Source organism: Protomyctophum bolini (assembly GCF_963924005.1).
Source record: "Protomyctophum bolini genome assembly, chromosome: 3".
NCBI lineage: Eukaryota > Metazoa > Chordata > Actinopteri > Myctophiformes > Myctophidae > Protomyctophum > Protomyctophum bolini.
In genome coordinates this window covers 45,218,348-45,238,624 of record NC_137864.1, presented here as the reverse complement: position 1 = coordinate 45,238,624, position 20,277 = coordinate 45,218,348, and the positions used below count along the sequence as shown (strand labels likewise).

The 20,277-nt window shown below is 44.8% G+C and overlaps 2 protein-coding genes across 2 annotated transcripts in view; one reads left to right on the top strand and one right to left on the bottom strand.

Annotated features, from left to right (window-relative positions):
- LOC308312467 (transmembrane anterior posterior transformation protein 1 homolog) overlaps window positions 1-14,157 on the bottom strand; it is a 22,340-nt gene extending 8,183 nt beyond the window's left edge. The window contains exons 1-9 of the mRNA XM_080759074.1: window positions 13,961-14,157; window positions 10,274-10,404; window positions 9,908-10,026; window positions 8,467-8,629; window positions 4,699-4,834; window positions 4,180-4,277; window positions 1,857-1,926; window positions 1,410-1,504; window positions 65-392 (exon numbers count right to left, since the gene is read on the bottom strand). Of these exons, the coding sequence (XP_080615200.1) occupies window positions 65-392; window positions 1,410-1,504; window positions 1,857-1,926; window positions 4,180-4,277; window positions 4,699-4,834; window positions 8,467-8,629; window positions 9,908-10,026; window positions 10,274-10,404; window positions 13,961-14,147 (1,327 nt within the window). The 5' untranslated portion in view covers window positions 14,148-14,157. The remainder of the gene's footprint in view (window positions 1-64; window positions 393-1,409; window positions 1,505-1,856; window positions 1,927-4,179; window positions 4,278-4,698; window positions 4,835-8,466; window positions 8,630-9,907; window positions 10,027-10,273; window positions 10,405-13,960) is intronic.
- A 2,254-nt stretch (window positions 14,158-16,411) lies between these two features.
- Window positions 16,412-19,587, top strand: clrn2 (clarin 2). The gene is made up of 4 exons (XM_080759170.1): window positions 16,412-16,955; window positions 17,688-17,879; window positions 19,007-19,224; window positions 19,457-19,587. The coding sequence occupies exons 1-4, from the start codon at window positions 16,703-16,705 to the stop codon at window positions 19,505-19,507; spliced, it is 714 nt and encodes a 237-aa protein (XP_080615296.1). The 5' UTR covers window positions 16,412-16,702; the 3' UTR covers window positions 19,508-19,587.
- Window positions 19,588-20,277: the final 690 nt, after the last annotated feature.

Sequence of the window (20,277 nt, the reverse complement as noted above, 5' to 3'; positions counted from 1 at the left end):
AGCACTGCGGTGAAGCATTGAGGTGCAGTGCAGTCAGAACTAGACAAAGTGCCCTTCTGGGCACAGGTCTCCACCAGGAGGATAGGACTGTGTGAGATGCCCTTCTGGGCACAGGTCTCCACCAGGAGGATAGGACTGTGTGAGATGCCCTTCTGGGCACAGGTCTCCACCAGGAGGATAGGACTGTGTGAGATGCCCTTCTGGGCACAGGTCTCCACCAGGAGGATAGGACTGTGTGAGATGCCCTTCTGGGCACAGGTCTCCACCAGGAGGATAGGACTGTGTGAGATGCCCTTCTGGGCACAGGTCTCCACCAGGAGGATAGGACTGTGTGAGATGCCCTTCTGGGCACAGGTCTCCACCAGGAGGATAGGACTCTGTGAGATGCCCTTCTGGGCACAGGTCTCCACCAGGAGGATAGGACTGTGTGAGATGTTTGGCAAAATGTTTAGGTTATGTTTTTCTGGTTTAGTTTTTTGCAACACTTTTCTTCATTTTATTGAGGAAATGCAGAGCCAGATCACTCATACGCATCTCTGAGGATAGAATTCTGGATGAGCAGGACATGTGCAGCATTCTGAACGAAACGGGCCACTCCTGAAAACTTTGGAAGGCAATCTTAGCCAATCAGTGTAGAATCTGAGAAATCCAACAGACTCGTCTTGATCACATGACTACAGAGATCATGTGGACCGATTTGCGTGAGATTTGGATTAAATCTGTGCGACTAACATAAGCAATGTGTTTTGCAGAAATCGGCCTCATGGTGGCGCTATAACCGGCAGATGTGGAGCGATGCAGGGACAATGTTTTTCCATGGCCTCTAGGGAGTGCATACATAAGTTGTATACAGATCAATGCAGTTATAGCTAAACAGGAATTGGCCTGTTATAGCGCCACGTGAGGCTGATTTGGGGAAAATAATTGTGGCATGTCGTCCTCGGCCTAGTGGAAATGTGCGTGTATAATTTCACGGAAATTGCACAGTGTTTGTGATTTGTGGCATTTTTTCGAAACAGACCAATCGTGTGAGCTTTGGAAGCCAATCTTAGCCAATCAGGATGGAAGATGGGAAATGGTGCCGCTCCGTGTTGATCACATGACTATGGAGATAGTGTATATCGAATTGTGTGATGTATGGATAAAATGTGTAAGAGTAATCTACAGAAATGTGTTTTGCCTAAATCGGCCTCATGGTGGCGCTACAACAGACCGTTGAGGAATATTTGGAGCAGAGGTTCATCGTTGGCATCCAGGGAGTGTGTGTGCAAAGTTTGGCATGGATCGGGCCAACGGTGCCGGAGATTAGCTGATAACAGACGGACGGACGGACGGACGGACACACACGGACGGAGTGCAAAACATACTCTCTCCGCATGCCTTCGGCCTGGTGGAGACAATGAGGCTGCAGTGTGATGGTTACCTGGGTTCCAGGAGAACTGCTCCATGTTCCTGAGGCACACGATGAGCAGGAGGATGTAGTTGGTGAACCTCTCCTTTATGTCTGCACAAAACACAACACATCAATCCAGGATTAACCTACTTCTGGACGCACGCACGCATGCCCATACACACACACACACACACACACACACACACACACACACACACACACAGAACTCATCTGCCTACATTTTCAACCCTGAGATCAAATGCCTGGACATAAATGGAGGCATCAATTGGAAATTCTGGGCCAACACCGATACAACATTTAGAATATTTGTCAAAAGGCAGATCTACAAGTTCACAACTTGTTCAACCGGGATGTGTTGTGAGCTTGTAGATCCTATGTTCTTGAAAATAGGTCTTGTGTGGTTAATGGCATAAAGAGTTGATTAGTTGTTTGCACTGCTCACCACTGTTGGACATCTGAAACAGGTTGTTCTTCTCAAACTTCTTGAACACACTCCCTTTTATCTCCACAAACTGCCAAAGAGGACAGACAGACATTAATGATGGCTTTCACATCAGTGTAAACACGGTCAAACACTGTCATGGGAGCGGAAAGGGAAGAGGACTGATATGCATCTTAATCCATTTTGGCCTGACCTCGAAATAAATAAAAAAAATCTTCTAAATCCTCCAGTTTTTGGAAATAAATATTTTCACGATTTTTCAAAAATAGCAGACCTACAAGCTCGTAGCGTGCCACTCGGTGGAGCGATATGAGCTTGTAGATCTGCTATTTTTCAATAGCTAAATTATAACAATGTTTAAAACACCAAAAGGGGTTCCCGCCCAAAATGGGTTAAAAGCTATAGATGGCGTTCCAAAGTGTGATTTGGGGCCCTAAGATACAAAATCAATATCAACATCCTAATACTGTCCACTCTTTAGATAGGGAGGGGGTGAAATTATGACAGGCAGTTTCTGCTGTCAAAAAACACTTTTGAATTCTGCTCTCAGGGCAGCCTAAATGCTATCCATATTGATTTGGTGCCCTAAGGATGAATACAAAATGAACATCAACGTTCTAATACCGTCAGATATTCTATACAGATATTCTACTGTTAGACGGATGTTAGGTTCTTAGTGTACAGTACTTCCTAGAAGACTATTTCTATGCATTTGATGTATTACCTTGTGTTGTTCTTGCGCACTGTGAATCGCTCTGGATTAAGAGCATCTGCTAAATGCCTAAATTATCTATAATATAGGATTTATTCATTTTAAAGGGACAGCTTTAGTTTTTTTCAACCAAGGTTCATGTTTTAGGTTGTTATTAGAGAAAGTAAAAGATGGGTGTTAAAAAAACCCACTCGTCTCTTTTCATTTGCTGCTTTCTTTCGTTTCGGGGGCATTCGAACATGGGGCTAAATATGTATTTAAAATGTAATAGTTTTTTTTTATACGTTTTATAGAGATTTCTTTATTATTAGTAGTAGATCCGGTGATCTTTTGTGGCCAGATGTCATTTCTTGGGGTCTAGTAGGACTATAGCAAATAATAATAATGAAATCGCTGTAAAATGTTGTAAAAACAAATACGTATTTAGCCCTATGTCCGAATGCCCCCACCTTCCTGTCAGAAATAGCTCAAATCGTTAAAACTAAAGAAAGCAGCAAATGAGACAAATTTAACCCTCATCTTTTACTTTCTCTATTAACAACCTAAAACATGAACCTTGGTTGAAAAAGAAAACTAAAGTTGTCCTTTAATGAATACAATGTTATTTTCTACAAGAAGAAGAACCCCTTCACGTATCAGGGTTTTGCTTCCAGAACACAACGTGGTTGTGGCCGTCGCTCGCTGCCTGCTTTCTACTAACGCGTCGAGGTGACACAGTCAGACAGGCTGTCAGGCAGCCCAGAGCATACAGGCAGAGCGCGCACCGGGATGGTTATATATTTTATAATACATTAGGCTACATAAATGAAGGCTTGTTCAGGAACTCCATTATATCATATATGGCTCTGCATCAATGTAATAAACAGCCAACGTGAGCCATGATTTCATACGTTTTGCGGATTCTCCGTTTTGCCTGTTTACACGGAGAAGGGATAAAACGGCGTTCTCAAAGATTTCCACTCTGGGAGGTGGTTTCACTTTGTTGCGTTTTCACCTCCTGAAAACACCGGTCTCGTCTAAAGGGACCCCAGCAAACGATACTTTATTTTGCCGTTTTCTATGAACACCATTCTCGTGTAAAGACCAGCTGAGACTATTATCAGAATTAGCTGTCAAAAGTAATGAAAGTGGGACATCGTCGTAATGACTCCTCTCCTCATTAGGAGGGGGAGATGACAACCCGTCGTGTGTGTGCAGAGATTAAAATAGGGTGCATTTTGCACAGTTTATAGTTAAGGGGAAAAAAACAACGACCTCTGCATCTTACTGTACTGTTTTTTATTCTAGTTTATTTTTGCTAGCTTTAGTTATAATAATCATTTCTTCTTCTGTTTTCTAAATGAATAATATAACCCACATTTATAACCATATAACATGAAATGGGAGTTAAATGTTGCAATTTGTAAATATGGAAAAAATATGACTCCTAACGTTGTTGAAGTGGGACTCATAAAATGTCCCTGTGACTCATCTAAAAGACCAGTCCCTGCATCCCGGGACTCCTTACATTGAAACATTGAAAACCTATTTACATCACTGTGTGTGTGTGTGTGTGTGTGTGTGTGTGTGTGTGTGTGTGTGTGTGTGTGCGCGTGTGTGGGAGAGACTCACGTTGTTAGACATCATGATGGTGAGCAGTGACTTGTTATGGGAGTTGAAGGCTACATTGAGGGTGGTGGCCTGGACCATGATGAGAATGGCGTGAAGAACTGAAAGGAGACGCTCAGGAAAACACACCTCAACAAAGTCACATGGTGTGTGCGCGCATATACAGCACACACTGCAAAACCCTGAGTGCTCATTTACTTAAAACCCTATACAGGTGTACTTAGTTGGCCCCCGGAGTCACCCAGAGATCTAGATTAGGCCCCCTTCTACTGATGTGACTTTCACATTTGGGGCATTTAGTTGGTGATCTACCATAAGCCCGATTTAATTTCGCACTGGTGTCACAAGATGAAAATATTACTTAGGAGAGTGACATGTTACTTATTACTTATTGAGAGTAATATGTTACTTATTAGTTATTACTCCTTGGAAAAAGTAATAATATTACATTACTTACTACTTGGAATCAAGACTAACACACACACACACACACACACACACACACACACACACAATGGATACAGACGTAGAGAACAGCCATGAGGAAGTGAGGGATGACTCCTATGTGAGCTCTCTTCTTCTCTTTGGGCTCCGTGGCCGTCCAGTACAGAGCGTCCAGGATGTCCTGACCAAACGACGAGAAGAGACGGTCCGCCACCTAGTGGACGGGAGGCAGAAGATATTTACAATGGGTTTTTTGCAACACTGTTGTACATAAAAATATGTCGTGCCTCTTAGGCCCTAAAATAGGTTCAGATCAATCGTTTTTTTATATATATAAGATATAAAGAAAGACCGATCACTGATTGTTGTTCTCATGATCGGCAGGGAGAATGTTTAGGCCTGTAACAAAGATGCAAAACGTATGATTGGCTCTTATATTTATATCACTTAACTCATCGAATGCGCAAAGCGTTTTTAAACGTTTTATTATAGCCAAGCGCAAGAAGCGCATAACGTTTTTATACGTTTTATGGTCCAAAAAACGTTTTTTTATTGATTACTATGGTTCAACTATATTTGCGCCCGGACAACTCATAATGTAACACCGATCGGCTCTAAAAAGAGTTAAAACCCCCCCCTGCTGAAAAGAGGTGTTGGTCTGAGAAGCGTCTGGCACCGCCTATTGGTTGGTCTATGCGAGGACGTACGACGTATTGGAGACGGCCGTCCGGCATAGACCAACGCAGATGTCAGGGGATCTAAAATGGATGGGACAATGCTCTTGTTTGTGTGAATACACTCGATTCCCCCTCCCCTCCTGTTTCTACATGGTTTCTCCCGAGGGAGAATGGTGGGGGGGGGTCTCTTCCTCTTGGATCGCATTGGCAGTTCCACTTCCCCCCCCACTCCCGAGTCCCCACTGCTTTCAACTGCAAGGCTTGCACTCACTCTCATTCTCGGAACAAGATACAACGCGATTTGCTCTCTGCCCGTATATAAACCTGCAACGATCGGCATTTGATTTCATAACGTAACGTTTGCCAATAACATGTGGAGTTAGTCATGGACAGATTGCACATCATTATCGAGGGCCCGCCATGATACGTTGGTCGCTGATCGCAAGCCGTACTGCTGCTGCTGTTGCTTTGCTCGCATCCATCATAAGGCATCCATCCATCCACCCCCCTTTCTCGTTACAACAGGCTATTATAAACTCACCGTCGAGCAGCCTGCCCTGCACCTAATGTGATAAAATGAACGGCAGGACAAAATCGGATCGATTATTATCTGTCTATCAGCAACATACGGGTGTTTGTCTTGCAACGACAGGTGGTGCTTTCTCGTTTTTTTTCTTCCAAACACGTTGCGTGCTGCTTCTGCTTCTGCCGCATCCATCATGGATGTGATCCATCCACGATCGTCGTTGTTTTTTTTTCCAAACATGTCCAGACACAATCCGATCCAGTCTCGCGTCTCACCTTATAGATACGCGAGACTGGATCGATGAGGTTAGTGGTATGTCTGGACATGTTTGGAGCGGCACACGACAATCGACAATAATGTTGATTATGCAAGATCATTTCCTCAAAGCCTAGTTGCCCCCCCCCCCCCCCCCGTTACTGCGATTGTTTGTAGCTCGAATCACAGAATGAGTTCAATGAGCGTAGGGAGAGGGCACATATGGGGCTACGATTGAAGAAAGTTTCCAAGTCCGTTTTATGATCAGATAATGTGCATCAAGACTCTCTGCTTTCATAAGAAAAAAACTAATACTGTAATTGCGAATGCAATGAGCACTTACTATGAGACCTAGCAGATCACGTCTGTCTGTCTGTCTGTCTGTCTGTCTGTCTGTCTGTGTGTGTGTGTGTGTGTGTGTGTCTGTCTGTCCCGCTTACTGTATATGTGGACCTGGCCCTTTTGTGCCCATATATGGAGCTGAGTGATTTGTGAGTCATGGTGACATGAGTGTGATGGCGTGGTCCTGCTTTGGGGACTCCTTATATGGTTATGGCTGAGTCATGGTGACATGAGTGTGATGGCGTCTTTTGTGACCATATATGGAGCTGGCGTGGTCCAAGCACTAACTATGACACCCTGCAGATCATGTCTGTAATTTATTCTAATTGTTATTGCAATTTACGATCTGCGTTCGCCTTCCGCGTTCGCGCGTCTTACTCGTAATAATAAAAATCACACCCCTGTGAAGTGAGCAGTGCAATGTTGTGAAGTGAGCAGTGCAACATTGCACTGCTCACTTCACTGGGGTGTGATTTCTATTATTATTACAGTATTAGTATTTTTCTTATGAAAGCAGAGAGTATTCTGTTTCATACGGTATATAGTATGTACATGTCGCTATAGGCCTTATTTTGTGAATATTTAGTTGTTAGGTCCATGCTCTCTAAAATTATCTTTTTCAGAGAACTTTAGAGATGGCATGGGCCTGAATAACTATTATTCACAAAATAAGGCCTATAGCGACATGTACATACTATATACCGTATGAAACAGTCGACTCTCTGCTTTCATAAGAAAAATACTAATACTGTAATAATAATAAAAATCACACCCCTGTGAAGTGAGCAGTGCAATTGCACTGCTCACTTCACAGGGGTGTGATTTTTCTGGGTGGTATTTTTCTTATGAAAGCAGAGAGTCTACTGTTTCATACGGTATATAGTATGTACATGTCGCTATAGGCCTTATTTTGTGAATAATAGTTCTTCGGGTCCATGCCTTCTCTAAAGTTCTCTGGTGGGCGCAAGCTGCATTCAATAGCCAATTAGTGACAAACTGTATATGTGTACAATGTGTACTGTTTTCCTCCTAAAAGTAGACATTCAGGGCTTTCATTCGGTATATGGTTTGTATAGGATATTATTTGTGCTCAATTTTATATCGGTCTTTTGAACTAAAAAAACTGAACTGAAATGTCTGTCAACTTCAGGCCTCCATATCTCTGTTGTTTTTTTTCACAAGCAGCGTGCAGGCAAAAGCAGGTGTTAGAAAAAGGTCAATATCTCCAGAATGGAAGATGGTAGAATCATAATTTTTTTTTTAAATTGAAGTGGACAAGTTGGGCTTTCTTTTTATTTATGCGATTGTGATTCTCGCTATAAGAGGCCCCTCGCTGTGGGCCCCCCAAAAAGTTCAAAAAGCCCATGTTAAGCCTTCAGCACCAGTAAGCCAGGGTCCGCTAGAACCTGTAGCAGTCTATGTGTTAAATGGTACAATTTAAAGATTGTTTCTCCAGATCGGATTTAAATTATAAAGGCAAATTAAAATTAAAAAAAATTGTAGATCTGCTATTTTTGAAAAATCGTGAAAATGTGCCTCAAATCTTTGAATATATATTCTTTCAGAGTTTCAGTTTTTAACTCAAATCTGAGATCCCTGGAACAGCACATTTTCAGATGGGGGTCGGCGGCATATTACATATAACTTCTGAGGTCCTTGACATGAAATAATGAGAACCACTGACATAGAAACAGAAAGAAAATAGTTTTTTTTTCATTTCGACGTCAGGTCGAAGGGTGTGAGTACACGTACCTCCAACATGTTGTATATGATAGGTGGTACGTACCTCCAACATGTTGTATATGATATACAGCTTGATGACAGACTGCCCTCTGATCAGGTGGTACGTACCTCCAACATGTTGTATATGATATACAGCTTGATGACAGACTGCCCTCTGATCAGGTGGTACGTACCTCCAACATGTTGTATATGATATACAGCTTGATGACAGACTGCCCTCTGATCAGGTGGTACGTACCTCCAACATGTTGTATATGATATACAGCTTGATGACAGACTGCCCTCTGATCAGGTGGTACGTACCTCCAACATGTTGTATATGATATACAGCTTGATGACAGACTGCCCTCTGATCAGGTGGTACATCATGGAGTAGTCTACATATCCCATCATGGTGTAGCACAGGACCATGATTAACCCTTTCAACACGTCACACACCTGGGCCGGCTGCAGCAGCCGCGAACCACTGGACACGGACACACACACACACACACACACACACACACACACACACACACACACACACACACACACACACACACACACACACACACACACACACACACACACACACACACACACAGTTAACAGAGTTACGCAGATTACTTGTTATTCCTGCTCGTTAAAAGGTGAGTTAATCCATTCTAATTGCAGCTATTCAGTCTGACTCGACCTGGACTCAACAGAGTTCTGCTCCCCCTCTGGAGGTGGATGGTGGTATTACACAGGCCGTCGGGCCCATTTCCACATGCAACTGTACAGTATGTGTCTGTAATATGTGTAACCATGTAATGCCAATAACTAGGTCTGGGACTGATTTGAATGACAATTATTATTTCCCCCCCCCCCCCCCCCCCCCAATAATGTATAATAATAATGTAAACCGGCCCAACCATCTGTGAATGTGGAGAAGAGGACCATACGATGCAGCACTGCCTTGTCTGCCCTCTACTACCCAAACCTTGCAGCTTCAAAGATCTCGCAGAGTTCAACAATAATGCAAAGGACTGTGTAAAGAAATGGGAAACCGTCATTCTAACCACATGCTTCAAAGACACGACTGTGAACCAGGGACCACCACCCTGGCTAAGAATCAACCTGGGGACCACTGTTGTGTTGGGAGGGGATATGGGCTAACATTAGTGCATCCCATGTCTATACATACCACTGTTTCTCAACCGATGGTCCACGGACTACTAGTGGTCCGCTACAAGCTTGTATATCTGCTATTTTTGAAAGGTCGCGTGTAGTGATGACATTAGATGTTCCTGCCGGCACCTCCAATGGCGTCCTCCCGAGTCCCAACGACCTGACCAATGGCATCCTCCCGAGTCCCAACGACCTGACCAATGGCATCCTCCCGAGTCCCAACGACCTGACCATCTAAGCGGCATGCTACACACTCGTGTGTAGTGACGCCCTTTAGATGTTCTCATCGGGGCGATGATCTAAGATGACCATGCTGGCAGCCTGGCACCTCTAATGGCATCCCCCACCCCCCCACCCCTGGCCATCCAAGCCGCACGGTGTGGCTTTGCGTGTGGCGTTGACCTTAGATGACCATGCTGGCTCCCCTAACGCCTTTCCATGCCGTGGCCGTTTATGCCGCACGTTCCAAGCGTGACGCGCCCATAAACGACCCTAAAAGGTCCTTTTGTCTGATGCTTGGTCTGTCCTAGTGAATAGAGCTTTAATGGCTGTGTGTGTGTGTGTGTGTGTGTGTGTGTGTGTGTGTGTGTGTTACCTGAGGCCGCAGCAGGGCAAGGTGAGGAGGCGGAGCAGAGCCAGTAGTACCCTGAGGGGCAGCAGAGTGAACACATACAGGAAGGCATCCAGACACAGGAAGAAGCCAAACGTCATCAACTACACACACACACACACACGCACACAAACAGCATGTTCAAGTGGTAACGGCAGTCTGCATGTCAGAACTTGAATTGTTATGTCAGTGCATCGTAACTGAAAATTATTAATATTACGTAACCAGGCATAGTTATACCTACCTTTCTCTCAAAGCATATTCTAAAATATTGTCTCTGTGTGTGTGTGTGTGTGTGTGTGTGTGTGTGTGTGTGTGTGTGTGTGCATGTGCAATGCATGTATTCCTTACCTTCTCCAGTTCTTTGGGGATGCGGAGGCAGGTGTAGACTCTCTCTCTGCGCTCGGTGTATTTGGCCTCGTTGTGCTCCAGGAAGTATCCCCTGGTGAGCTCCTGGCTAATGAACCTCACCAGAGACAGGTCTGTGGATCACACAGACAGCTCAGCACTAGGCCGCACATAATCCTCAAAATCATTTCAAAGTTAATGGATAATGTTCATATATCTTCAAAACATTTCCGAAATGTTAAAAAAAATAGACAATTTACAATCTGTAAAATGGGTCGCATATTTTGAGCTTGCAGATCTGCTATTTAAATAGCAGATATGTGTTATTTGTCATATCGGCCCTGTGCAACTTTTTTTTTTTTACGAAGCCTAAAAGCCAAACAGAAATAAAAATTGTATTCAAAATGTTCCAATTATGATCAACGACGAGAAACACAATTCAATCGTTGCGGTTAATCGCAATTACCGGTATTTGTGTGACAATTAATCGTCATGTAAGATTCTGACAATCGTGACAGCCCGGCAGCACTGATGAAGCTCACCAGACTAGAGACAGGTCTGGACACTTCAATAACCACCAGATCCTCACAGAGTCATTTATGCCTGCTTTACAGTAGCCTATATTTGGTTGTGGAACGTGTCACACACCGAAAATAACAGATCTACGAGCCCACAATGCAACTTTTTAGTTGCCGCTTGCCAACCGGGAGCACGGTGCGGTCTGAAATGGCCGTGGAACAGGTGTACGCAGCCACGGCTAAAAGGTGAGGCGGGTGTCTCACTGTCTCAGGCGTTTTGCACACGGCCACATAGAGGGGGAAAACGCAGCGGCACAAATGGTTAATGGTAACATTGGAGGTTTCGTGTGCTCATCATCATCTAGGTGTGAGAATATTTTCGGCAGGAATCAGACCTTTCACAAGGAACCTTATTGAAGGAAGATGCGCTATATGACGCTCATGGGCGGCAAACCTTGCACCGGAAGTTCGATGAAATACATGGCAGTGAACAAACACAATTTCAGAAAAGATTGCGACCTTTGTCACACAATAGGTTCAGGAATATAAAAGAAGACATATCACAGGTTGTTTTCGAATCACTTGTTTTTCGATGTTCACAGTACATCATTTTATTGAGGCATCTAAAACAGTGGCAGGTATAGTTTCTGTCTCGGAGGTATCGCGAGATTTGGTTGCCAGACAGCAAATAGTGGACAGTCTTGCCATACATTTCGATACCTCTATAAAAAATAAAGTGTACACATCGAAAAGCAACACAGCCAAAAACAATGTGTGATATGTCTTCTTTTATTTTCCTGTGCCGAGTACTCTATAAAAGGTCTCAATCGTTCAGAAATACTCTAGCGTTCGTTCGTAGGCTGTCCAGCCGACTCTCATAGACTCCAATGTTATTTCACCAAGCTACCGGTGCGAGTCTGCCAGCCAGAGTGACGAATCTGATGGCTGGAATTGCTGGATAGAGAAAATGACGGTGGTGTCCCTCTCCCTTCCTTGACCTTTCAAGTAGTGGCGGGTCTTGATTCAACTAATTAATCAGGCTGGCTGTCAACTGCAGTCTGTCAAGTTCAGGGCAATCAGAGCGTACTAGACTTCACAAAGGAGGCAAGAGCGTGGGAAAGAAGTATTACGACAGAAATAAAAAACGGACGTGGGTCTTTTAGCAGTGGCCTTTCCAAAACATCCAGTTGTTGATATATTAGGCTGGAATCTGGATGCATTACGTTGCTGTCAGGCAGAAACGTCCTATAGTCCACTCCATAATTCTAACTTTTTTGTGTTTTTCTGTAAATGAATGCCCTACTTGTCTTGATCACAGGACAGCGTCTTAAGAAATCATCACGAGTAGAAGATCCACAAGCTTCAGTGCACTCTTTCTGAGAGATAGAGCTTTTCGAAGGCATCACTTTCGATTCCGTGTGAAACAAGTGTGACATAACATAGTGCTTTTATTTGTGTAAAGCAGTGCGCCATCATTTTGTTGTAGTATTCCGCGAGGAGAGAGGGGACAGAGGTAGACTAAGAGCAAAAAGAGAGAGATAGAAAACAGGTTCAATAAAACAAATACAGATAATAAGATAGCGTCTGTGCCTTTAGCCTGAAATAACCCCAAGGATGTGGACAATGATTAATGTGTGTATATACACACACACACACACACACACACACACACACACACACGTCCACAATTGGGTTGGATAATACAAAAATAATGGTAGCATACATTCCTACAGATTCCCTAAATTCCAGAAGTTACCTTAAGATTCCCAAAGTTACTTCCAGATTGCCCAAAGCTCCCCCCCAAAAGTTGCTATAGTTGGGACTCAGTTTGGGACTAATTTAAATCCCATAGGAAGCACACTCACAACTTTCATAAAGTTGAATGTAAACTGTGGTGGCGGGCACAGCAATAACGTGCTTGTGTAACTCCAGTTACAGGCCAAGCACAGACGCGCAGCACAGACACCGGGCAGAGAACATAGCGTACAAAACACATTCAATTTTTTGCATGCTCGACTCACTCAGACCACACACACACACACACACACTGACACACACATGTACATGAAGTGTATGTGTGTAGTGTGGGCACAGTCTGCAGCACACGCGCATGCACATTTGCGCACACGCACATCAAGTCACACATGTAACGTTCAATCAGTGATCTGACATAATCGTACATACAGTCTGTTCCACCTTATAGCAGGCTCGCAGCCAACACATTTCACTCATCAAGCAGCTGCAGAACTGCTGCAGTCAGTGTGTCAGCATTGCAACAAAACTTGCAACCCCAAAGATTAAAGTTCAATCATGCAATCAAACTAATCTAACCACCAGCCAGTGCCGATCACGGTCGGGCTTCCTATATCGGTTTACATGCACATGAAAGGGAATTGAGCCAACCCCCCCGTTAGCTGGCTACTATTACAGACAGTTCAAGCAAAGCACTGTATGTTACGGAGACCGTGCTACATACTGTAGCTTGGCAGCTATATGCGTGCATCCTGGGCTGGCTGCAACGTGAAGGTTGTGCACTATTCTGCATGCATGGAAATGCAATGCATAGTGCATCATGAGTGTTCCAGATGACACCACTGCACACTGACACACTGTGCGGTGTACTGTGAAGCTGAGCCAACAAAAACAAAACAAAACAAACGCCTGGCCGGCCAGAGCGGCTAAAACACGTGTTGCACCGAACACGGTGGCCAGGGGAAATGTGTGACCGCCCCGGCCCAGACTCGAGTTGGCTATTTTATAATTCCACATTATTATTTCACTCATTATGACTTCGGGTTGTTGTTTCGAGGATTGATTGATACAGTTACAGTCGGGTCACATAATCTGGTGGTGACACATTATGGAAAAAAGTTTTTCCCTAAAATAGGTCCGGGTTTTACACAAGTGGTCACACTGGTCAGTGACGTCAGACAGAGTCTCTTAAAGCTTTGCTATGGATGCCTTTTGTAAGGAATAATAAAATGATTCCCCCGCGTTAATCAGAAGAAATAGCACGAAGACAATTTGACTATACAATACCATTTCGTTTATAACACGATACATTTTGTAAAACAAAATCTCGAATTTTATTAAAACCATGACACGGTCACCGTATACGATAGGCCACGGGTTCCGGCGTACCACTCGTACTGATCGAGGGGTTAGCTCTCACCAGAGAGGTAGCGTTTCTTGCCCTTTCTGTTGCCGTTCTTGTCGCTGAAGCTCAACGTCTCCTTCATGCCGCCGCTCTCCTTGCTCCTCTCCGGTTTGGCAGCCCTCCTCGGCCTCTCCTTGCCCTCCTTCTCCGTGTCTTTCTCTTCTCCTCCTCCTGCTAAACCATCCGACACAGAGTCCGCCATCTTCACCAGAGAGTCTCTCCACTCACTACTCTCTCGCTCTCTCTCAGCTGGGCTGACAGCAGGTGCGTCACCGTTCGACGTCACCGGTTTCACGGCGCTGTCAGCAGAGGGCGCGATACAATACTTTCTTTTACAAATTATAATAGAGCAGTGGTTCTCAAATCTCAACCAGACCAGTGGTCCGGGGACCACCTGTGGACTCTTACAGACTCCTGAGAGCGTAAAATGACATCAAATGGATTTGGTTTCATTTTACGCTCAAGAGTTCAATTTATTGTTAAACATCTGCATTACTTCATTTAAAAGAAGTTTACACAATTAGAGAATATAGAAGAATTGTTATTTTGATCAACGTTTGCCTCTGCGCAATCCTATCCTCTCCTATCCTATCCTATCACAACATCAATGTGGCATGTGGACAAAATCTTATCCAACAACAGAATATTCATTTTTGGGGATCTGAGAGACCAAATGTCATCAAATGGTGGTCCGTGGCTCAAATGGTATACGGCTCGGTGAGCTAAGGGTGGCATCACTGCTTTTTGCAGATGATGTGGTCCTGATGGCACCATCGGTCCAAGACCTTCAGAATTCAATTCAATTCAATTCAATTCAATTCAATTCAATTCAATTCAATTCAATTCAATTCAATTCAATTCAATTCAATTCAATTCAATTAAATTAAATTCAATTCAATTCAATTCACAATTCAATTCAATTCAATTCAATTCAATTCAATTCAATTCAATTCAATTCAATTCAATTTCAATTCAAAGCTCTCACTGGACCGGTTCGCAGCCGATTGTAAGGCGGCTGGGATGAGGATCAGCGTCTCCAAATCTGAAGCCATGCTTCTCAGCAGGAAACCGGTGGATTGTGCAGTCCGGGTAGGGAATGAGGCATTACCCCAGGTGAAGGGTTCCTACTCTCACCTATGGGCATGACTCATGAAGTGTGGGTCATGACCGAAAGAATAAGGTCGCGAATACAAGCGGCCGAAATGAGTTTTCTTCGACGGGTGGCTGGCATCTCCCTTAAAGGGTCAGTCACGCGAGAGAGACTCGGAGTAGAGTCGCTGCCTGGAAAAGAGCCAGCTTACAGTCGGTGGTTCGGGCATCTGTTTAGGATGCCTCTCGGCGTCTCCCTAGGGAGGTCCTCGAGGCACATCCCACTGGGAGGAGACCCCGGGGCAGACCAAGGCACAGTTGGAGGAAACACATCGACTCACTGGCCTTGGAACGTCTCGGGATCCCCGAGGAGGAAGTCACTAATGTTGCTCTGGAGAGGGAAGTCTGGATTGTTGCCCCTGCGACCCGACTACGGATAAGCGGTTGAAGATGGATGGATGGATGGACATGAAAAAGGTTGAAAACCACTGGATTAGATAAGAACAGTACTGGTTTCAAAGTAGCGTCCGCGACCTCGCTCCTTCTGGAAAAATCATTAGGCCTAGGCCTACAAGAAAATTACGTTTAAAATTCTATATTTAAATTTCAATTCAAATTCTGTACGATTCATAAGATTGTTGGCATCCATATTTTTGGTGTAGTGGCCTATGTCATTTTTGGTCAAACGTTTTTAAAATGTTAAAAAATAGCGAATGGTAGAGTATATAATAGGTTATAATAGCTCATCCGATGAGCCTCATCAGAAGCACTGAAGTGAATATACCGGTAGACTGATTTACAGTTATCTCATTTACCACATGTGTAACTTGTAAGAGCACTGCAGTGAAGACAACAAGCAGTTCAATACTTCAAAAAGATCTATTCAATGAAACCTTCACCCAGGAGAACATATAGTAGGAAAAGAATTGGAGGACATGAAATAATTATTTTTATGAGAGGATGCAATTAATAGCAAATAACATATTTGTTTCGTTTCATTGAAGCCTGACTATTGGGCTACTTTATTTTATAGGCCTACAGCTCGAGCTGACCTTTTGTGTTTTGTCAGTGGTGGCGCCGCACACTAGCACAGCACTGGTGGGTGTAATTTATTACTGTTGTAAAGCTGCCATTTGGCAACCTACAGTAGCCTATTGAGAGAAGCTGCAAGCATAATAAAAGTGCCAGTGTCTGAAAGGCCAGGTCACAAACAGGCTCATTACACCCGTTGATTAAAGACGAGGGAGGGGAGGAGGAGGAGGAGGTGACTGACAGGATAGGATGAGGAGGAGGAGGGACTGGGAGCATGCAAGTGACTCGGGAGGAGCGCATGGATAGAGTTTCTTCTCTCTGGTAAGGGATCTGTGTACTGTGAGTGTGTGTGACCCGCCATACGATAAGGTTCGTCGCACGTCGCCAACACGCGCACATCTAGGGGGGTCGAGGAGAAGAAAGCAGCTTCTTTATTTCACAATGTTTTGTTTACGCACTTCAACAATACGCGGCGTGTGTCGGTTGTACTACTCTCCGGAAGAATGCGCGTAAAACGCGCACCGCGGCTCTGCCGGCTCACCTCCGCTCTCCGCCGCCGCTGCTACAACACAGCCGGGGTCCGGGTCGGGTTACCGCCCGGAGCCATGGGCCTGCACGGCCCGGGGAGGCTGTAAGATGCCTAGCTTGTGGAAACGGATCGCCTTTTCGGTGGCCTCGGCGCTGTGCATCGGCTCCGTGGTGCTGCTGGTCGTGGCTCTCTCCACCGAGCGCTGGGTCACCGGGCGCATCCTGTGCAAGACCGGGGTCGTGATCGTCAACGCGACCAGCACGGAGCTGGATCAGTTCAGAGGGCACATCTACTACGGCTTGTTTCAGGGAGGGAAGACCAAGAACTGCGGGCTGGGGAACCGACGCAACAAAATCTACAGTAAGATGATATGCCTGCCATCTATATCTACCTGCTGCTGATGCTGACTGCCTTTCTCTATTCTCTCAGTCAATAAGAAACATACAAGATTAGGCTATTGTATGGGTCACATTCATTTCTGTTGACCTCAATCTTGACTGATCTGCATAACTCTCTCTCTCTCTCTCTCTCTCTCTCTCTCTCTCTCTCTCAATTCAATTCAATTCAATTTTTCAATTCAGTTAGCTTTATTGGCATGAATGTAGTAGCTACAGTATTGCCAAAGCATGAAGTTCAACAAAAGAACCGAACAGAATAAAATAAATACAAAATATAACAGAAAACAAGCAAATAGAACATTAATTTTCACAATACAATATGAAAATACTGTCAAAATGTACAGTATTAAATGTGTCCGTGGTGTGTCGAGATGGTTCGTGTCAAGATAATAGTCATTGTGTATATTTTTCTAAGTGTCCCTCATTTTGTGACATGCAGTCACATACTGTGCAGCCAGATGTGCTGCAGGTCCCTCTCCCAGCAGAATGAGTTGTTTGTCACTCTCTCTCTCTCTCTCTCTCTCTCTCTCTCTCTCTCTCTCTCTCTCTCTCTCTCTCTCTCTCTCTCTCGCTCTCATTCACCGTCTCTCTGCTGTTGTGAACTTGTGACCTGCAGTAGCCTACTATAGGGGCCCAAACCAAACACTTACACATCAGTTATGGCCTAATTTATAAATTGTCTGTGTCTGTCCAGTTTTTCCCAAGCTCGTCCGGACATTGGGGGGGAACTGCGGTGGTCTTCATGCGTTGGTGATTCTCTTCCTGTTCGCTGCCATTGGTTTCGCTGTGGTCAGCCTGTCCTTCTGCATCTACAACGTCCGCAACCCCTACCCCTACCAGAGCATCAAAGGGCACAAGGGACTTTATCTCTGGAACTTTATTGCAGGTGTGTGGCGAAAACACACACACACACACGCGCACGCGCGCGCACACACACACACACACACACACACACACACACACACACACACACACACACACACACACACACACACACACACACACACACAGGTAGGCGTACTTATTGTGGGTAAGGCAACAATGTTCGGAATTTGGCACTCAGGAATATGTAAAATTGACAGATCGGTCTTGATCACATGACTAGAGATAATGTGTAGCGGTGTGTGTGATGTTTGGGCAAAATCATGTAGTAATGTGTTTAGCAAAAATCAACCTCCCTCCTGGTGGCACTATTACACAGGCCCATGTTACACACACACACAGTGATGCAGAGCGACTGAGATGGATTTTCGAACAGAAGATATTTGCATTAGCAGAATATATAGAGAAAGCTTGGGACATACGGACAAAGAAAACTTATATGTGATGCATTTTATTTTATTTTTATGTTTTTGCTTATTTCTGTTCTGTTTTTGTTTTGATCAAATTCTTGGTGTAACTTCTGTGTGGGAAGTGAACGTGATATTGTTTATTTATGTTGTTGGTGTCTTATAATCCCATAAGGGATGGGTCTTAACGACAAGACGAAAACTAAAATTCATTCATTCATTCACACACACACACACACACACACACACACACACACACACACACACACACACACACACACATACACACACACACACAGACAGACTGACAGGGTGCATAACACTGCCACGCCTTCGGCCTGGCGGATACAATTAACCACAGCGGAATATTCACCAATAATAGCAGATCTAGGAGCTCAAACGTGAGTTGGTAGATATATTGGTAGGCTATTTTTGGCAAAGCGATTTAGGGCAAAAGACTGTACCAAGTAGGCTACAACGCAACAAGTTTTAACCTGCCACACATGTCGGGAGTCACGGGTGAGTTTTAACCCGGCCATGGGTTAGTTTTAACCTGCCACACATGTCGGGACTCGGGAGCAATGGTGTTGTCGGACTATTGCCTGTCGGACTGTTAGTATGTCTAACCAACGTATGCACCCTGTCTCTCCACCCCCCCCCCCCCCAGCTCTGTTAGTATGTCTAACCAACGTATGCACCCTGTCTCTCCACCCCCCTTCCCCAGCTCTGTTCGGGACGCTGGGCGTTCTGTGTTTCCTGTCGTCCGTGAAGAGCCACCATCTGACGGAGGCCGTGGCCAATCACAGGGAGAGCCTCTTCGTGCTGGTTGTCCTGGAGGACAACGTGGACTGGTCCTTCTGGCTGGGCGTGGCCAGCATCTGGACGCACGTGGCCGTGTGCGGCGTGGTGGCGATGAGCCGCATTAAACTCCCCGAACAGGAGGTCAAAGTCCCAGAGGAGCCCACCATCTCTGCCCTGGACCTCCTCTACTGAACAGGAGATCAAAGTCCCAGAGGAGCCCACCATCTCTGCCCTGGACCTCCTCTACTGAGCAGGAGGTCAAAGTCCCAGAGGAGCCCACCATCTCTGCCCTGGACCTCCTCTACTGAACAGGAGGTCAAAGTCCCAGAGGAGCCCACCATCTCTGCCCTGGACCTCCTCTACTGAGCAGGAGATCAAAGTCCCAGAGGAGCCCACCATCTCTGCCCTGGACCTCCTCTACTGACGGATGATGTCCAAACCAGAGTCAAGCACAGTCAAGCACTCACAAATTGATATGCATCTGGCCGTGGGACCCCCATTTGAAAATATGTTGTGCCAGAGACAGAGATATGAGGATATTTGCAAACATTGCAGATTTTATGAAAGATTTTATGTTTTCATTTTGCTGGGGACATCCTTGGGGATATCCCTCAAGGGCCCCTGGGGGTCTCCGGTCCCCACTTTGATAAAGAGTGGTCCAAATGTCCAATGGTCACTGATGTTGGCATTGATATTCACGTGCACAGAATGTTCATTGCTGGGGATTACTCGGCAGACACGTGTCCACAATGACTCCATGCAGGCTAAATCCAGACCAATGCCATATTTCTACGGCCGACCACGATTTTGGAGCGATTTTACTGATGTATAATTGACTGATATTTTCAATTTGATTAGAAAAATAATAATAAATAGAATGTAAATAGAATATAAACATGATTTATTTATTTTTTAATTTTGGAATGAAATGTAAATGATCAGACATGTCTTAATGGGCTATATGCAGCCAACACTTCCGCGTTCAGTTTGGACTGCCGGAACGCTTCCGGTCAGCAGCCACTTTGTAGGAATAAAGTTCCGTTCTTTAAACCACAATATTTCATTTGATAATGTGATGGCATAGTTTTTCATAGTTTGTATTACTTGTGTTGATGACATGAGTTAGAAACGTCTTAAATCTCCTGTTAAAAACAGGAGTTCATGGAGTTCTTCCAGTTGTTACCGGTGTTGCCA

What these genes read in the sequence shown, in the direction of transcription:
- clrn2 (XM_080759170.1), top strand. Translation starts at nt 16,703, where the DNA reads ATGCCTAGCTTGTGGAAACGGATCGCCTTTTCGGTGGCCTCGGCGCTG. An exon ending in CCGACGCAACAAAATCTACA is followed by an intron (nt 16,956 to 17,687) that starts GTAAGATGATAT and finishes GTGTCTGTCCAG; the next exon opens with TTTTTCCCAAGCTCGTCCGG. An exon ending in TCTCTGGAACTTTATTGCAG is followed by an intron (nt 17,880 to 19,006) that starts GTGTGTGGCGAA and finishes CCCCTTCCCCAG; the next exon opens with CTCTGTTCGGGACGCTGGGC.